The 18,006-nt window shown below is 37.7% G+C and overlaps 1 protein-coding gene across 1 annotated transcript; it reads left to right on the top strand.

Annotated features, from left to right (window-relative positions):
• Positions 1 to 7,522: 7,522 nt before the first annotated feature.
• Positions 7,523 to 15,578, top strand: LOC145771362 (2-(trimethylamino)ethylphosphonate dioxygenase-like). Its single transcript, XM_082583115.1, has 10 exons — positions 7,523 to 7,639; positions 8,438 to 8,574; positions 8,780 to 8,978; positions 10,002 to 10,077; positions 10,643 to 10,687; positions 12,610 to 12,737; positions 13,377 to 13,578; positions 14,033 to 14,155; positions 14,911 to 15,015; positions 15,410 to 15,578. Exons 1-10 carry the CDS (start codon positions 7,545 to 7,547, stop codon positions 15,515 to 15,517), a joined length of 1,218 nt encoding a protein of 405 aa, XP_082439241.1. The 5' UTR covers positions 7,523 to 7,544; the 3' UTR covers positions 15,518 to 15,578.
• The last annotated feature ends 2,428 nt before the right edge of the window (positions 15,579 to 18,006 follow it).

The raw sequence follows: 18,006 nt of genomic DNA, 5'->3' as shown, positions 1-18,006 counted from the left end.
ATATAAATGCTGTTTCCGCATGGTACCTGATAAAGCAAAAGGATGAGTATATCAGTATCGTCAGCCATCACAGTTAGATTATACTTGACCACAGGTTTCATGTTCTTCCAGAACCTTACGAACGATAGCAACATCAGCGTCTCTTTCTCCTTCGGCCTTGTCCACAGTAATGTCATTACTAAGTTACTAAGATTTTCCTAGAGTAAGTTTATAAATTTTTGCTTGTTACGTTTATTTGATAAAAATGCGGGTTTATTTGCCGGGATGGGTATGTCTAAGCGAATTGCAACGTCGGGACAAGATGTGGTGGTCAGCTTTATGCGCTTTTGCTCTGCTCTTTTGGTTGTTTCAATATCACAATTGTCAAAAACAACGCTGATATTGGTATTTTCCTCGCGTAGAAGATATTGAATGAAGATTTCAAACAAATTTTTCATATTCCCAACTTTTGGCCAGAGAAGTCGGTGAATGAGAGCACAGCCATCAAATACAATCGAAACACAAGATAATCGAGAATTAGTCCACAAAATATCCTCATTTTGCGAGATTATGTATTTGAACAATGCAGATGTCTGAGATTTCCGTATACTTCTGTTATCTGAGAAAAGTGATGGTGGAACATTGGCAAGTTCATACGAACATATGTCCAGTTCCAGTGACCCCTGCAAACAGACTATAGACAGTAATCTGTGAAAGATTTCGGTGGATGACATGTGTATCTCTTCATCTCCATATTTTAAGGCTTTTTGCATCACGGCAAAGGTAGCCTACTTGCTTGGTCAGATCTTTTTAGCGAAATGTCTTTCAGTTTCTTTCCACATATTTTGCGAATAATATCGTTACCAATTAAGGCGTTATCCACAATTACACGAGTATCAGCAATAATGCCCTGTTGAAACGTTGTAGCCTACAAACCTTCTCCATCATTTTTGGCAAAGATTTCGATGCATAGCCTACACAGTTTACCATAAATCATCTAAAGTCTAAACCACTTCTTTCCATCAGTTTGCACCTTACGGCCTACACGTGTCTATCGCTAAGTTCTTGCTACACTCGACTGCCGAAAAACAAAGGACATCAGTTGATGAAAACCACCAAGTCGTAGGTGAACATTTTTGAAACTACCAAAATTGTCCTGTTTAATCTTGAATGCTCTGAAGTAGAGTGGTTGATCCAGGGTTGGTCAAACGTTAGCAGTGCACAACGTATGCTCATTTTTCTCGCTTGGTCTTGAACGAATATCATTGCATTGTAAACAGCTTCATCTGTTGCTGGATTAAGCAGTATCATAGGATTAAATAATACTAATGAAACCTGTAACTTACCTTTAACTACAATAGCCATGAACCCTTGCCATTGTACTGGCTTAGAATTGAATATGTTTGAACTCAGCCATAGAGTGTCAAGCAATTCATGGTGCGTAAATAACACGGAAGAGGCATTCAGCTGCTTGATTCGTACGTCTTTCCAAGTACGGTACCTGTCTTTGCAGCAGTATACGATCACGACTTGACTAAATTGCCAAAATTGCATGATTCCAGTAATTCAGTTGCACTGACGTGTCGTTTTTCAATAACTAGTGGTCGAGTTGCCATTCTTGGTGTTTGACAATTTATAATGCTCATCACATGCCGTTGTATCATGAGTTCATGACCTGTCAGAGTATCTTCGGTAAAATCGAAGATATCTGCTACCCACTGACTGAAAGAGCCGGGATGGCTTGTAGAGTCCATTACCTCATTGATATTATCACCATTCGCTTGGCTTACAGTAGCTGATCGTTTAAACCAGGGGTTCCCAACCTGGGTGCCATGCCCCCCTAGTGGGCCATAAGCATTTTTCAAGGGGGCCATGGAAATATTTGAAAAATAATAATTTTTTTAATTTTTCATCACTAAATCTACTTCAACACTACATGACAAAAGAAATAAATTAAATTTTAATAAAAATACTTGCATATTTTGCCCAAATCTTCATAGGCTAACTGCATAAACAAGTTTTTTTGATTAAAATGACGTTTCTTAATTTTTTCAAAAGATTGAAAAAACAGGGGAGCCATTGATTTATCAAAGTTTTCAAAAGGGGCCACGGTGTAAAAAAGGTTGGGAACCCCTGGTTTAAACGCTATTACTTGACCATAACTTGCACAACAACCAAGGGATGATAGTACATCCAAGAGAATACTCGATCTTGTGACCTGATGTATAAAAATGCCAATTGACAATAAAAGTCTGGCGATATTGCATCGACGTAAGAATGGCTATAGCCTACCTATGTAACGACCTGTTTCTTCTGGTAAGTATTTTTGTGCAGCTTTGGCGATGATGCAATGGATTTAATGAGTTGGCTGGTATGATGTTATAGCTGTTATCCAACTCCTTAATTATGCTTTTTCTAAAGTTTTTTCTTTGTGAAAGTTCAAGGTATAAATCATTACCAAACTTTATGTGCCCATAATTTTCATGTTCGTCAGATACTTTGTAACAGACGAAATTACATTTTCCGAAATCAATCTTAGTTAATAAGTATTTTGTAAAATTTTACAACCACTGCACTGTGGGATGGCACAACGGATAAGGCGTTAGCTTTCCAATTATGCAAACCTGGTTCGACTCCCGGCTTCAGCTGGTTGTTGAAAACACCGCTCACCTCTACCTAAGGTGTAATAAATTGGGTGGGCATAATTGCTGCATGTGAGAGAGAGAAAGGAACTGGCCACTGGCCGAAAGAAAGGAACTGGCCACCCTACTCTCCTTAGTGCCGAAGGCTTAGTACAATGAGAACCTTATCTTCTTATACCCAACACTTGAATCAAATATGGGACCACCTTTTTACATTATCATTAGAGCCTTATTTCTGTTACATGAGGCACTCAGCAAACAAAATACGTTATTTTGCGTCGATTCAACGTCGCCAGACGTTGAATCAACGTAAAATAGCAAATTTTGCTGAAGGGTTATTCTAGACACTATGTTAATCATCCTTGTCTCACTTGAAATTCGGGAATTAGCACTACAGAAAATACATATGTTTTTCTTCCGCTAGATGGCGCGCCAATCAATATTTGCCCCAGCCAAAAAGGCCTTTCCCCATGTCCGAATTTTGCCGAATTTTAGATTTGGGGTGTCAAACAGGTAACCCATCTTTTTATGAAGAAAAATGGTTGTTATCAAAAATGTCCGGGTTCGGCTATTTTTATGTCAATTCTTACTCGCCTACAAGAGGGTTTTGGGAAATATTGTTTGCCTAACTATTTATGTTTACACATTTAATCATCATAAAAAACATTTTATGTTTGAGCATTCAAAATATAATAAATTCTCTTGTAATTTATTTTTTAACACCCTTTTAAACAAATTATTACCAATAAGTTATATAGCGATTAAAACACACTAAATTTCCTATTTGTATTTTGTATTTCCTATTTAAATTCATTTGCCAAAGCCATGCGCTTCAAATGCCAGCTGCAATTAGGTTGTAGCAGGGAATGGAGCGAGTAAAGCCAGCGAAATTTTTTTGCAAAAATGAAGAAAAAATACATGTTTTTTTAAATTGTCTTTGGGTGGCACATGACTAAGGCACACGACATACCCACCCTGGATCCGTCACTGTTCAGGTAGATATGCAGCAGGTTAGAATCCTACTCATGTAGACTACATGATTGTATTGTAATTAATTGTATTTGTATTGTAATTGGCTTCACTGTAATTAATTTATTTTATCGTTGAGAACCCACTTTCAACCAATTCAGATTCTTAACCATTATTTTGATCAAGTGCTCTCGCGACCCGGCAGCAATCGTTTCTTGACCCGGTGTTTGAGGACCCCTGGTCTAGTTGAATCACTAGCTGTCATTGAATAAGAAGTCTTTAGTTTTCATCCTATTTACTCTGCGTGGTTGAGGCAGAAGTGAGACGACTGAGCTCGGAACCTTAAAAGTTCACGACCTACGTAGTAGCCTACGTGCTTCTGTGTCTCGATGTGCTTGTCATCAGATCTGGTTTTTAGGGACTCCTTCAGGCATCTCCGTTTCTATTGATAACGTTTTTGAACGCATTAATTCATCATCAGCAAAGTGCAAATTAATAGGTTTACGTTGTCTTTTTTACAAAGTATACTCAGCGAGTGGCACAAACAACCTCGATTTAGAAGAACGTACAATAGAATGACTCGCAGTGGCGTAGCAACGCAATATGCCGCCCTTGGATTTTTGCACGAAATGCCGCCCCCCCCCCCCCCCTTAACACTGTCGTAAATGCTGATTAAAATTCCACACAATAGAAAAATTAGGCTACAGCAGTGTTTGTTTAGTTTTTATTGAAAGTTCAAAATTCAATACGTCCAGCTTTCATTGAAGCAAATTCAGCAATTAAATCATCAAAAGATAATGTCTCGACTAAATCACTTTCAATGAACAGTAGGGTATTGCTAGCGCAGACCGCCTGCTTTCTCCCATAGTCGATCTCAAGTAAGATTTTATCACTTTAGTTTTGAAAAAACTTCTTTCACAGCTTGCGATGAAAACGGCAACATTGAGGTGAAGCTTATGGCTCATCAATGAATAAGGTGTTGATTCACATAAACAATGTTTGCTTAACCACTGCAGCACGTCCAGCAGTGCTTTAGCGTCATTTTTAAATGTAAAACCACTAGATTGTACTAGTCGATTAAATTTAGAGATTTCTAGTCTTAACTCAGTAAAATTTACGTCATCAGCATACATTTTCTCAAATTTGTCCATATCTATTTCGATACTGTCACTTCGCAACAAGGAGTAGAGATTTAAAAAGCCGAATACTTCATTTAGCAAGCACATATCGCTGAAACACTTTTCCGCTTCACTCCGAAACCGGTCCACAGCTTCTAACATGCATCTCTTGATTTCTTCAACAGCCGAGTGACTACGTCTGCATATTCGCCAGGCATCCTTTTCTTCCTTCTGATCCGATTCTCTTCGACCAGTATTCCTTGCTTTTTGCAGATCTTGATCGCTCTTTCAATGCATTGCTTTACCAGCGCATTGCGCTCATTGTTAAAAAAAAAACAATAAATGCTTCCATCCTGTGGGTACATTTTCCCAGAGACAGACCTTTTCGCTGTAATTATTTTTGAGTGTCATAAGATTCTTTTGGGACTTCCAACCAAAATTGTAAAATATCGCATCAAAGATTCCACCCTCTTCCTCGTGCATCAATATTTTCATTTTGATCACAAAGTTTGTTTAATGCACCCACCACACCAATGAAATATTGCTGAAGCGCTTTCACAGCTTCATAGTGCGCACTTCATCGTGTGTCAGCCACTCGTTTTACCACATTTGGCACATACTTAAGCAACACCTCCCATCTGTGAGTAGAAGCAGAAGAGAAGAAATAAATCCTTTCCACAACAGCAAAAAATGGTTCAGAAACTTCCGACGACGATCCAACTGCGTGAACTCCTGCAAGGGTGAGTGGCTTGACACGAGATAAACAAGGCTTCAGAACTAATATTTTTTTTATTCTGCATTGTACTCCAGTACGGACTCCTGCCATGGTGGAAGCATTGTCGTATGCTTGGCCTCTACACATCATTATGTTTAAGCTATTTGCTGAAGCTCATTGAGAATAGACATAGTAATTTCGTCTGCATTTTTTCCGTGCAGTGGAAAAAAAATTCAGAAAGGATTCCTTTATTTGTAGCCTACTTCGTTATTGCTGTCGATTTTGAGCTATCTAACAATAAAAGCCATTTTATCGATATGAGAGTCGTCAGGAGTAGGCTACAGTCAAGTAAAATTGAGACATACTTTGCTGTCTATCTCCTCCAGCATGTGATCTTTAACCTTTTTACCAAAAAGCTCAACTAATTCATTTTGGATAGCTGGTGAAAGGTATGCTGTCATGCTCTTTTTGGCGAGTTCGGTACTAAAATGTGCTCGTAAATGACTGTACTGTAATTTGCAAGGAGTTTTAAAATTTCAAGAAAATTTTCCTGGTTCCTTGAATTAGAATCTTCCAGATGACCACAAAGAGGAAGATTTTGTTTACTAAAACACTTTATTCAGATAATATGAAACCAAGGAACTTTCAGAAATAATTAATTAAACTACCATTCAACGTTTTATAAGCAGAGAAAACTTTTTCTCAAACTTTAAATTTAACCGTTGTTATTGCTTTCATAAACGTAGTTGCACTGATGAGAATTTAATATTCGAAAACGCGTTCTGCAACACTGTTTTTTGCACTCTGCAATGCTTGATGCAGATTTATCTGTAGATTTCCATCACGCATTGAAGCGGTGATCTGATAATGAAATTTTCTACGGTTTGAGAAAAAGTTTTCTCTGCTTATAAAACGTTGAATGGTAGTTTAATTAATTAAAACACTTTATGATTGCGATTACGCTCTGGAAGATTTTTCTCCATTTATTTTTTCCTTATTCATAAGAATCTAGATTTCTTTGTCAGTTGTTTGAGAATAAACTAATGTGACTGTCTTTGTTCGTTTAAAAACGTTATCAAATTCTGCCGCCCTCTAGCAACGTGCCGCCCCTGGATTTATCCACAAGATCCAATGGGTAGTTACGCCACTGAGAATGAGTACACGTTTTGGAGTGGATTATATAGTTTTGGTTTATTTTCTGTTGTGAAAGGAACGATATGGCTTCTTTGAGAAGAAGCTTCAAGGGTTAACGCCACAGCAGAACAGAAAAGTTGCTCAGAGCTTCATTAGTGGCCGACTGGCCGTGTAGACATGTTGGAGAGAGCATTGACCCAAATTGGGTCCGAGTTCCACTAGAGATAAAGTGATCTAGTGGTTCCACTCAGCTGCAATTGTGATTGAAATGTGTTCTCTCAAAAACGGAGCGCAGGCTTCAAAGGTGATTTGTAAATGAGAAAAAAAACGTTTTTGCAAAATCTTGGAAACATTTTAAATTAAATGAGGCCTGTTCCCAAAGCATGTAACCTAATTTAGGCTACATTCGTCTGGTGTGAAGTGAGGTGAACTGCCACACAATGTGTTTGCCTGCAATCCCTTTCGCTGTCATCGCCGCAATATCAGAATAAATACAGTCTTTAAATTGCGTCAACTTTGCAATAGTTTAGGTTAATTTACACCAAAAATCATGTCATGTTTTATATTACTAGCAATTACAGTGCATGGTTGCGTAGCCGAAAGGTGGAAGCGCTTGTATGATGTTCGAAAGGGAGGCTTCAGTTAGACGTCTTTACAGAGCCCACGGTTGTATTGTAGCCTAAGTTGGCAAGAATCTACAGTAAATGTAAATATTCATCCCTTTAGCATTAGCCTACATATGACAAGAAATAAGAATATCAAACTTTAAGCCTGTTTTTTTAAAAAAATAATAATTACTGTAGATTACCGTCCGTTTGCGATTTGCACTTTACGGTGTTGGAAATTGCATTCGTTGCTTGTTGGCTTGTGTAGGCTACATGTGCTTACATTCAATCGAATCACTGCGACGAGAAGACAACCGAAAAAAGCTTTGCCATTCGAGCGCTCGTGCATTGTCGCGGATCCATTTACAGTGTTGCATCAACAATGTCTGACTTGACCGCTGCTATTTGCAAGAAAGCGGCGATTAGCGCCAAGAAGAACATTGTGGAAGTGGAATGGCAAGATGGCCACAGAAGCAGGTAAGTTGAGAAGTGATAGTTGCTACAGTATTTGGCTTATATGAAAAAGCTTTCACGTCGTTTTCCAATGTTACGTTTTAGTCCAGAATTCAGACTTACTGTACTAGAATAAGGTTATTCAGGCTTGACAAGTTTGGCTTGCAATGATTTGTTACTTGCAGCACAAACGCTGGATTTCAACTTAAAGTCAAGTTGTAACCAAACCAGTAAACGAACCGTTTGTTACATCGATTCAACGTCTGAATCAATGTAAAAAAACAGTTGATTTGCTGTAAGGGAAGCCTATGTGTTTGTTGTCTGCGTGTGGCCTAGCTTGTGTGGTTATAATGTAAGCAACGTTAAAAAGCCACCTACACTTAGCTATCTTCACTGTAGGCTACTTGAAGTGGCAAGCGTGTCACGTGTCAACAGGAGTTTAACAGCAAGCTGATGTTTCTTTGAGTACATTCTACTCGATATTAGGGATAACTACAAAACAATGTTCCTTGTCGTACTAACCAAACCTAACGTGGTTAAACATAAAATCACCATTATCAAAGCTTTTTTACCAATTTTTTTCACCCTAAAATGAAATGCTTAAAATTTTGTATCCAAAGATGTGGCTCTGACACTGGCGTGACAAGCTATGAATGAATATGACGATTCGTATTATAAGTAGCCTACTAGCCTATACTTAAATTGCTGATTTAATCATCACAGTATAGGCTACAGTCTACACATACTAATGATTGTAAAACTAATTTTTTGTACGAGTCCCATTTTGGTCTGTGCTCTGCTCAGTGGTAACATAAATTGCAGGTTCCATTCTTGTTGGCTTCGTTTCAATTGTCGATGTGATCGATGCAAGCGAAAGATTGTTGGAGAGCGAAATGTGAAAAGATCGGACTTTCCGGATCAACTTGAAGTTGACAAAGTTGAAGTCAACGAAGCTAAAAGTGAATACCATTTAAAAAATAGGAAGTAGCACATAAAGTATACATATACAAAGTACATAAATGCAAACAGGACGCCACTGTTCCGCCCTAATGGTCTCTTCAGTGCAGTAAATTCCACGCATGCAGTAAATAAAAGCCTCAAAATATTATTTTTATGACTCTTTAAAATGATGCAGGAAACTCAGACAATCAGTTATTATCACAGGTGGTATCAGTGTTTGGATAAATGGCGACACTGTAAAAGATCACGTGACATTCATGGATTGTGATTGGTTGAGAGAAATGTGCTACTGTGACCAGTGTCTGTACACAATGATCCATGAAAAAGATATGAAAGTGAACGATACTTCCATAATTCCAAGAATCGATTATAAAGACATGGCACAAGATGAGTATTTATTTCGGTAAGTAGACTATGGATTAATCTTATCATGCTTTGCGGTCGAGGAGATTAAACAGCAGCCAAAAGACCTCAAACAACCACTGTGTTTTGAGAGGACGAAAAAGTCACCAAATTGTCTTTTTTCTGTTCGATGATCAAAGCTTATGTGGTATTGAAATACTTTCTAGTGCTATATTAAACATTATAGATTTTGGTTGCCTAAAAATACCGGTAAAAATACCGGTGTCATACCGACTATCTATCTATACGTTTCAATTGACTTGGATGTGGATATGAAAACTAAACTTTCTAGTCTACCATCAATTTAATTCAAATTCCCAGCTATCGTGTGTGTCTGTACACGACCAAACTGCATATAAAATCATCAAAAAAATTGCCAATAAATCGACCATTGGAATACTATTGATTGCAAACTCAACAAAAACAACATGGATGTGAATGTGACAGGTTTAACTTAACACCATTTCATTATTTAAGTTCTGCTTTTAACATAAAATGTAATTTAGAAATCAAAATAATATATTCTATTACTGAAAATTTGAGAACAAACATAAAGTGTAAGTACAGTAGAAACCGCCTAACTCGACATGGGTTAACTCGACATTCTGCCTGAGTCGACGCTTTTTCCCTGGTCCAGGTAAAATTGTATCGGTTCATACATAGCCAACCCGGCTAATTCGACACCGGATATATTTCGGAACACTGTTTCAAACAGCTGTTCGCTTCAGTAGCAAGATATAATCCGCTCATTAATGAAAACCCACGCGATCATTTCCGCTTTCCAGACGCTATGTTCTGCCATAACTGTTCTTTTTATGGTACCAACTTATTCTCATCCAACACTCACTTTATCTTACGCAGATGAATAGCGTCTACTAATAAGCAAAAATACACAGGATTTGCCTTATTTGGGTGGAAAATTCACGTGATGCCTAACTCGACGTTCTGCCTAACGCGACGACATTTTCGATTCTCTTTCAGGTATCGAGTTAGATGGTTTCTACTGTACATGTGTTGTTTGCAGGATGTTGGAGGATTTCTTCAACATTGGCTTTGTAGTCATGTCCAATGTGCCGTGCAAAGAAGGTACCGTTCTCGAGGTAATTGTGACTTCATATTTGAGCTGTTGCAAGCTATTGCATCTCTTTTGACCTTTCCAAACAACAAGTGCTTTTATGCTTTTTTCTTTAAAGTACAGTAATAACCAGACCTGTGCACCATGGACTTGGTGTTCTTTGTTGTACGTTTTGTTTTTGCGTTGTTTCATTTCAAATTAAACATACAACTACGAATCAATATTGAGCACTGACTACTTTAATACAATACAATGTACAGTAATTCACTGAAACCTCAGTTATGACGTACTTGACATGTTTGAAGAGAGAACATAAAAATAGCTACTATCTTATTACAAGAATAAATATATGAAATTATTTTATTATTTATAAGCCATACATTCACTTTTGTAGCCTCCGTGTGCCGTTTTATAGGGCACTTCAAAAAAAAACGATTTTGCCAATTTGTATATCATAGAAGACCACAACTAACTACACAATTAGACAACAAAGCGCTTGTTATGACGTGAAGAGGTATAATTTAATCATCAAAAGGAGTTCAAATCCAGTAACCTTGGGAATTTGCGTTTTCTCTTCTTGTGTGTTTCAGGTCGCTGAAAGCTTAGCTCCATTGATTGACAACACCTACGGAAAAGTGAGTAGCCTATGTTCTTAGTGGAAATGAGCCACCTTATACCAACTTAAAATTTAAAAGCTCGAAAGTTTCTTTTCCTCAAACTTGTACGGCCAAGACACTTGACCCGCTTATATTTATTACAGCAGGCTATATATATGCAAAAGTAAAACCTCTGGAAATGTAATAAAACTATTCTTATTGTACTCTTCTTTACGAGAGTAAGGTGACCAGTTTCTTTCACTCGACCATCCCAGCCAGCAAAACTGATTCTTTTTACATTGACTTATCGTCTGCATACGTTGAATCAATGTGAAAAGGACCAGCTTTGCTGACTGGAATTATAGTATAATATACGAATAGTTGAAGAGTTGATTTGTGGTACAAAACTTGAACATTGCGATTAGAAGTTTGCACATAGCTCGAAGCTGCAGGCTTTTTATCTGGCCTTCTTCAGAAGAGTCAGATAAAGTAGTCTGATTTAAAGGAGTCTGACTCTATACACAAACAATATTTAGTATCATTGCATGTTATTTATACTGTACATATATCTATCTATCACTGCAGACAGTGGCACACTTTTAAGGGGCTAAAGAAAGTATTTTAACTTTGTAAATCAACCATTTGGAGAAATTGGATCTTTTATCAGGCTTCAAAATGAATATCGAACCAAATTGAAACCTTGATACCATTCATAACAATGATAGCAAGAAGTGAAAAGCCTTTGAATGGCGTGTAAATTTTTACTCCAATTATTATCTTTCAGGTAGGACTATTATGAATGCAGAAGTTCTCTTGTTGGCTAGTTTGCAAATCTGGTGCAGTGATATTGTGCTTCATCATAAGAGCTTTAGGTCGAATTGTCGAAACGTTTTATTCTTTGTTAATACATGCAGCAAACTTCCACAAGTTTACTGTTTTGCCAATAATTAACCTAATCCTAAGAAGTACATTACCAAATAATCTTATGGCCTCAACATGGCATCTCTGCTTAGCCTTGTCTTTAGCAAAACGCTATTGATCGGAAGTGAAGGATAGACCTATTGAGTTAATTATTATTTTATCGAGAACCTTGAGAAAATTAGTTTGCATTCTTTTCGATATCTTAACCTGCTTGTAATGTTTACATTTCCTACTTTAACGAAACTATCAGTTGAAGTGACGTAACAAACGCACGTCGGTTGTCTCGATCTGGTGGCTTTGGCTTAAATAAGCTTGTAATGACGTCACCGAATAGATAACTTGCAGCCGTAAACTGCAAGTGGTGGTAGCCACCTTAGTTTTGATAAATCAGTATCATTAAGTCTGTTAGCCAGTAGAGTTGACAAAGGGGTCCAAGAAGGACTATTGCACTAGGACGGGGATGATTTAGGGTCCAGAAAGTTAAAGAAACCACAGCGCATTAAAATTTGGCTGGTTGTGTCTTATTCCGTCTATTTTGAGACAGCTCCTTCTTATTTTCACACTAATATTAAAAATATTTTCTCCATTTTTCTTTTTTGAAAGGTTTTGTTTTTTATATGCCTATACACATACAAATACGAGCGTATGTTGCAATATATTTTTGAAAATGACCAATACTCGATTGATTGAATCTTTATTCTCGGACTGGGAAAGCTTCTTCAAGAGCTTACTCCTTTTAGTTTCGCATACTTGTATAGAGCCATTAAACCACTGACGCAGGCCCGGTCACCGAAATTGACAGAGTAAAGTTTCCGATTCTTGAAGTGTTGTTGCCGGGGAATTATTCCGCCCATTAGGTGCCGCTAAATAGAGAGCAATCCTTAACGTGAGTTGCTCAAGCGCACACAGAAAGTCGAACCAGCACCGCTTGATCTTGAAGCTTTATCGTTCACGAAGTAACGCACTGACCAACTGAGCTATCGGAGCAATTCCATTATTTTGAAGTGAACATTGTTAAATGCTGTTTATTTTTTTATTAGATTTTCAATGTTGTTGATTCCTCGAAAGTATCAGAGAACATCGCATTGTCAACAATTGGACTTCCATTCCACACCGACCAGTGCCATTATGAAGCTGGGCCAGGAATACAAATACTGCACGCTATTCAGTGAGTATCTTAAACACTGATATTTACTGAACTCGATTTTGAAGAAGAGCTGTATTCATCTTGTGTGTGCTGAGGCCGCAACAGGTCACGTTGTTAGATTCAGGTACAGCAGCCGATGGATTTCGAGTTCATAGAACGTTGTAGCGTCCAAATTTCTATCCTAGGGTCGGTGAATTAGACATTGATAGATAATGTGATGTGCACAATCAGAAAGTCTGAGCCGCATATGAAGACGAACTGTGTTTAACAGTACAAACGATACTACCTGATATTGTATCCATCAGCCCAGAAATAATGCAAAATTCAAACGCAGCATACCTTCTTAGGTATCATCTATCAAGCTTTGTATACTTTTGTACCTACAGTAAAGTAAAATAATTTGGGTAGAAATGTTACTTTTTTCAACCATGAAAAAGCATAGCTGACCAACACTACAGCATTTAACATTATAACAAACAAAAATAAAATAACGCGAACGTTTTCGGCTAGACATATAGCCCTTAACAGACCTAAAAGAAAATATTACACACTATCTAAAATAACGCTGGATGCTTTCCAGAGACCAACTGATGTTTTCATTCCAACATGAGTTTAGTAATAGCTTCATATCTCACCAATTTGCATGTTTGTTGATTTCAGATTCGACGAATGTGTGGAAGGAGGGGATTCCCAACTTGTCGACATGTTTCGCGTCATGGAACTTTTCAGGAAGGAATCCCCCGAAGACTTTCGCGTCCTCACCCGAGTCCCGTGCACGTTCTCAACAATCGACTATGATCGTAGTTCTCCCGTCCATTTGACCACAAGAAAACCAATCATCCAAGTCGATTATGACGATCAGGTTTATATCCAAAAGTACAAATATTTCAACCTTAGACAAAAATTCTTATTCGGAACAAGCGACATATAATAGTAGGCTAGTAGTAGTCCAGTTTTCATCCGGTAATGTCCCCGTTACTGAAGGTGGCCGGATTTACCTCTAAGTGCCGCAATCGCCTTCACATCCTGCCTCCACATCGATCTGTCTAACGCGTCCTCTCTTGTCAAGCTCACCTTGCTGAATAGATAAGGGAATTCTGCCAATATTGTTGTACTAATTTTTTTTAGTTATAAGCAGGGTATTACTTTAGTAGCAGAATGTAATTTAAACTTTATTCTTTAAAACAATCCTTTTGAAAGTGAGTTGACTCCTTCATAGATACAGATCATTTGTTTTCGATTCTTTGTAGATTCCCGGCCTCGTTTTATGGTATTTAAACTATTTATAGCTATAGCGTTTGATATACTTTATTCAGATCGTTGGATTTGCTTGGAATGCTGGCATTGAGGACACGCTCCGTGTCCATGAGGAAGACGTAGAACCGTTCTATAAAGCTTACAAGAAACTGCAAGCTATGGCTGATCGACCAGAATTTATGGTGGATAAGCAAAACTGTTTGGTGTTGGGTTGATTGAAACTCTTAAAGATATCGATTGGCATTTGTAACTATTTTGTATAAAATTGAGAAACTGTTTTTGCACGCATGCCATCACTAAGCTTTGAACTTATTGATTTAGCGATGGACACGTTAAATCTCTGGATAAACTTTTTTGTATGTAGGAACGATATCTGATCAATTTTAAGATGCTTTAAATTTGTCAACCAGGCAAGGTTTTGAAGGCTCGTTATACGTTTAACTGTATTTCTCTAAACAAGGTGCCTCTGAGTTACATCCTTGTAGCTTGATCTATCTATTCTTTCAACAAACTTTTTATTTTATGGGTTTGTTGGGTATCACATAATCAGTTTATTGAATCATAGACAGACAAAACAAAGTAACTTTAACGGGTTTAACATGTTTTATTATAAAGAGATATAATTAAAAAATCAACTCAAACGTTTTCGACAGGTACGTGTGTTCTCATCAGGAATTACTTAACCGGTTTAACGTAGCCTACGTGTTGAAAACGTTTGAGTTGATTTTTTAATTACGTTGTATCTCTTTGTAATAAAAACACGTTAAACCCGCTAAAGTTACTTTGTTTTGCTTGTCTATGCTTGAACAAAGCAAACTTTCTACCAAAGCTTAATCATTTTATTGTCGAACAATAAACCCTTAACCGTAATAAAATCCCGACATGCTGTCTTAAAATTTATTAACAAAGTTTTCCTTTGTTTGTTTTTTTTCCTTAGTCTCAATTTCGCTTGCACTGTGGTGACTTGGTGATGTTCAATAACAGAAGAATGATGCATGCTCGGGCGTCGTATCGAAGCAATGGTGGAGTGCGCCGTTTGCAGGTAGGCTACAACTTCATTGTCACTAATTTGAGTGTATTGGAAGCAGTTTTTGTTGTTATTGGAGTTTTCAAGACTATAGTACAATCTTTTTCACTCAAAAATATTAAGATCTGTATTTAGCCTATTTTGCACTTGTCCGACATAAATACAACCAGAGGAATGGATAAAATGGCGTCAATTAAAGTAGAATAACAACCTTAAACAAAATAAACAAGAAAATGAAGCATCTTCTGACAGTTGCCAAACCCACAACAATGCTTGATATGAACGACTCGGTTACATGTCTTGCAATATAAACGAATTATAAACGAATAGGCCTATCCATAGTGCTTGAATATTGACACTAGTGTTGCAATAATTTGCTTTGAGGCTCAGCTCAAATGGTATTTTGCAGGGCTGCTATATAAATGCGGAAGAACTACGCAGCAAATATGTGCTTCTTGGAAGAAAGTTTGGGAAATCAGTTATAGCACCTAAGATTGGAAACAGAAGCGCAATTTGATGCTTTGATTTTAGTTTTTTTGTTAATCAATTTGTTGCTAATTATATGTTGCCGCAATGCATTTTTTTGTTTACCTGAAGTTTCTTGCATTGGCTTCACATCATAAAATCGTGCACACCACAGTTAATTGCAACAGAGCAATAACTTATCCGCTACAAAACAGGCAGTCGAGTCGTAAGAGCTTGAAGTAGGCTAATCATTAGATCAGCTTTTCCACTAGTAATAATAATTAATTGTACCGGTAGCTAAGTAAGTGCAACCACTAACGAAAAAAAAGTTATTTTGTCATGGCGTGTATGTTGGTACATTATTACTTTTTTTGCCATGACTAAGACTTGATTGTCCAAGATGGACGTCAAAACATTACTGCCGTTGTCACAATGTTGACCTCACTGCCAGTTAATGGCACATTTTATAATACACATTCGAGGTGGATTTGTTGGAGTTTAAAGAATTATTTTATAATTGACACACTTTTTGCAATCGTGATTCATGTCTGTGAATTGATAAACAGTAACCTTGGTTTATGAAAACATGGGTTGGTGCAAAAAGTGTCAAGATGGATTAAAACTGTTAATGGATGAGTGCTTGGTTTGCGTTTTAATGCTCAGTGCAAATCTGTCCAATTAATAGATGAGACATATTAATATAGAGATTCCTAAGGTCACTGATACTGCACCTTCTACTATGTGTTGAGCAAGGAAGCCAACGTAGGATTGCTTGATTGCAGGAATCTTTTGAGACAAGTTGTGTTGAAGCTTTTTCTTGGCAGTTTTGCCATACCTGCATAGGCAGAGGTAAATGCCCCCTCCAAAAACTATTTTGTATAATATGCAACCGACTAACAGACTTTTAAGCTATTGAAACGATGTAGTAAAATTTATTACAAAAAATGTAATTTTGATCAAATTTTTGCGGTATTTAGCCATGTAACACTTTCACTTTAACAGCAGTCCGAGGTAGTGACATGAAAATTTGTTGTTTAACGTTTTCTTACCGGTAGCCTACTCTATTATCGAATGCTTGTCACTACGTAGCCTACTACGTAGCCTACTGCGTACACATCAGATCGAACATAAGATTAAGTAGCCTATAGTGTTGTATTTCGTGCGAAAAGTATTTATTGACAAACTGAAGCCAACCATTGGAGCAACCAGCAGTGGCGTACCGTGACCACTTTGACAGGGTGTTCAGTGACGGCAAAGCAACAGCGGGGGGTCTGGGGGGCCTCCCCCAGAAATTTTTTAAAATTAACATTGAATTTGGTGCGTTCAGAGAGCATTTTCAGCACAAATTCTGAACATGAACAGAACTGACAAAAATAATGTTGTCGAAATGGAGAAGAATACAAAATAGATATTTATTTGACAGCGCATTGAATGAAAGACTTAATATCCGCCCCGATAGCTCAATTGGTTAGCGCGTCACTTCTGGAACGAAGAAGCTTCAAGATCAAGCGGCGCTGGTTCGACTCTCGGGGTGTGCGCTTGAGCAACGCACGTTAAGGACTGCTCTCCATGCAGCGGCATCTAATGGATGGAATAGCTCCCCGGCAACAAGACTTCAACAATCGGAAACTTCACTCTGTCAATCTCGGTGACCGGGCCTGCGTCAGTGATTCAAAGCCTCTACAAGTATGCGAAACTGCCAGGATGAAGCTCTGCAAGAAGCTTTCCCAGTCCGAGGATAAAGATTCAATCAATCAATAATATCAAACATTAAGTTGCATTTCTAAGGTCACATACTTCAGTTCACTTTTTATTTCCGACCATCAAAACGAACAATATTACTAGCCATAACACAGCAGGAGTCTGAAAAAACGCGAAAGTTAAAGCGTGCTCGAGATGGAAATGATTTACTTCATGCAAGGATTAGGCACGGTCGCAACACCTTGAGAAATGTACAAGCGAATTAAAAACAAACAGGTGAAAGTTAAAACAAAAAACAATAGCAAAGCAACTCGATAATAAACAAGACAAGAAAGTCGATTGCTATGTTGGTCGGCTGTACTTTTATCCGCCGTAGGCTACTACTTAGTAAAAACGAAAATGTTTAACACCTCGACTACAGAAGGAAAATTCATCTATAGCATAATTCGATTCTTCTTGTTTGTGCAATAAATTTTTGAATTACATCGTCGTAGAAAGCTTGCCTTTGCTTCAGTTCTAGCAAAAGTTATTCCAACGCTGATCATTGATCACCTCAAACTCTAATCCAACAAGCTAAAACTTGCTATTGCCTGGGATTCCCCCAATGACGCGCCAAGGTGTGCATATCAGCGAGTGCACAGCCTGGCTGACCTAAAACCATGCTAAAACCATTGCTGTTTTCGCTGCCTTGTGACGTCATTTTTCTTAATTGTTTATTTTAAATAGCACTCGCCAAGCTGTCAGTGCACACCCAGCTTAAAGGTAATGACCGAAAAAAATTAAAGGCGATGACCTCAAACGTTGGAATATTAAAATTAGAAGGGGACGAGTTTTGCAATT

This window comes from Aplidium turbinatum, chromosome 5, assembly GCF_918807975.1.
Source record: "Aplidium turbinatum chromosome 5, kaAplTurb1.1, whole genome shotgun sequence".
Taxonomy (NCBI): domain Eukaryota; kingdom Metazoa; phylum Chordata; class Ascidiacea; order Aplousobranchia; family Polyclinidae; genus Aplidium; species Aplidium turbinatum.
The sequence above is the reverse complement of the archived record's forward strand: the minus strand, read 5'-3'. Positions and strand labels throughout refer to the sequence as shown.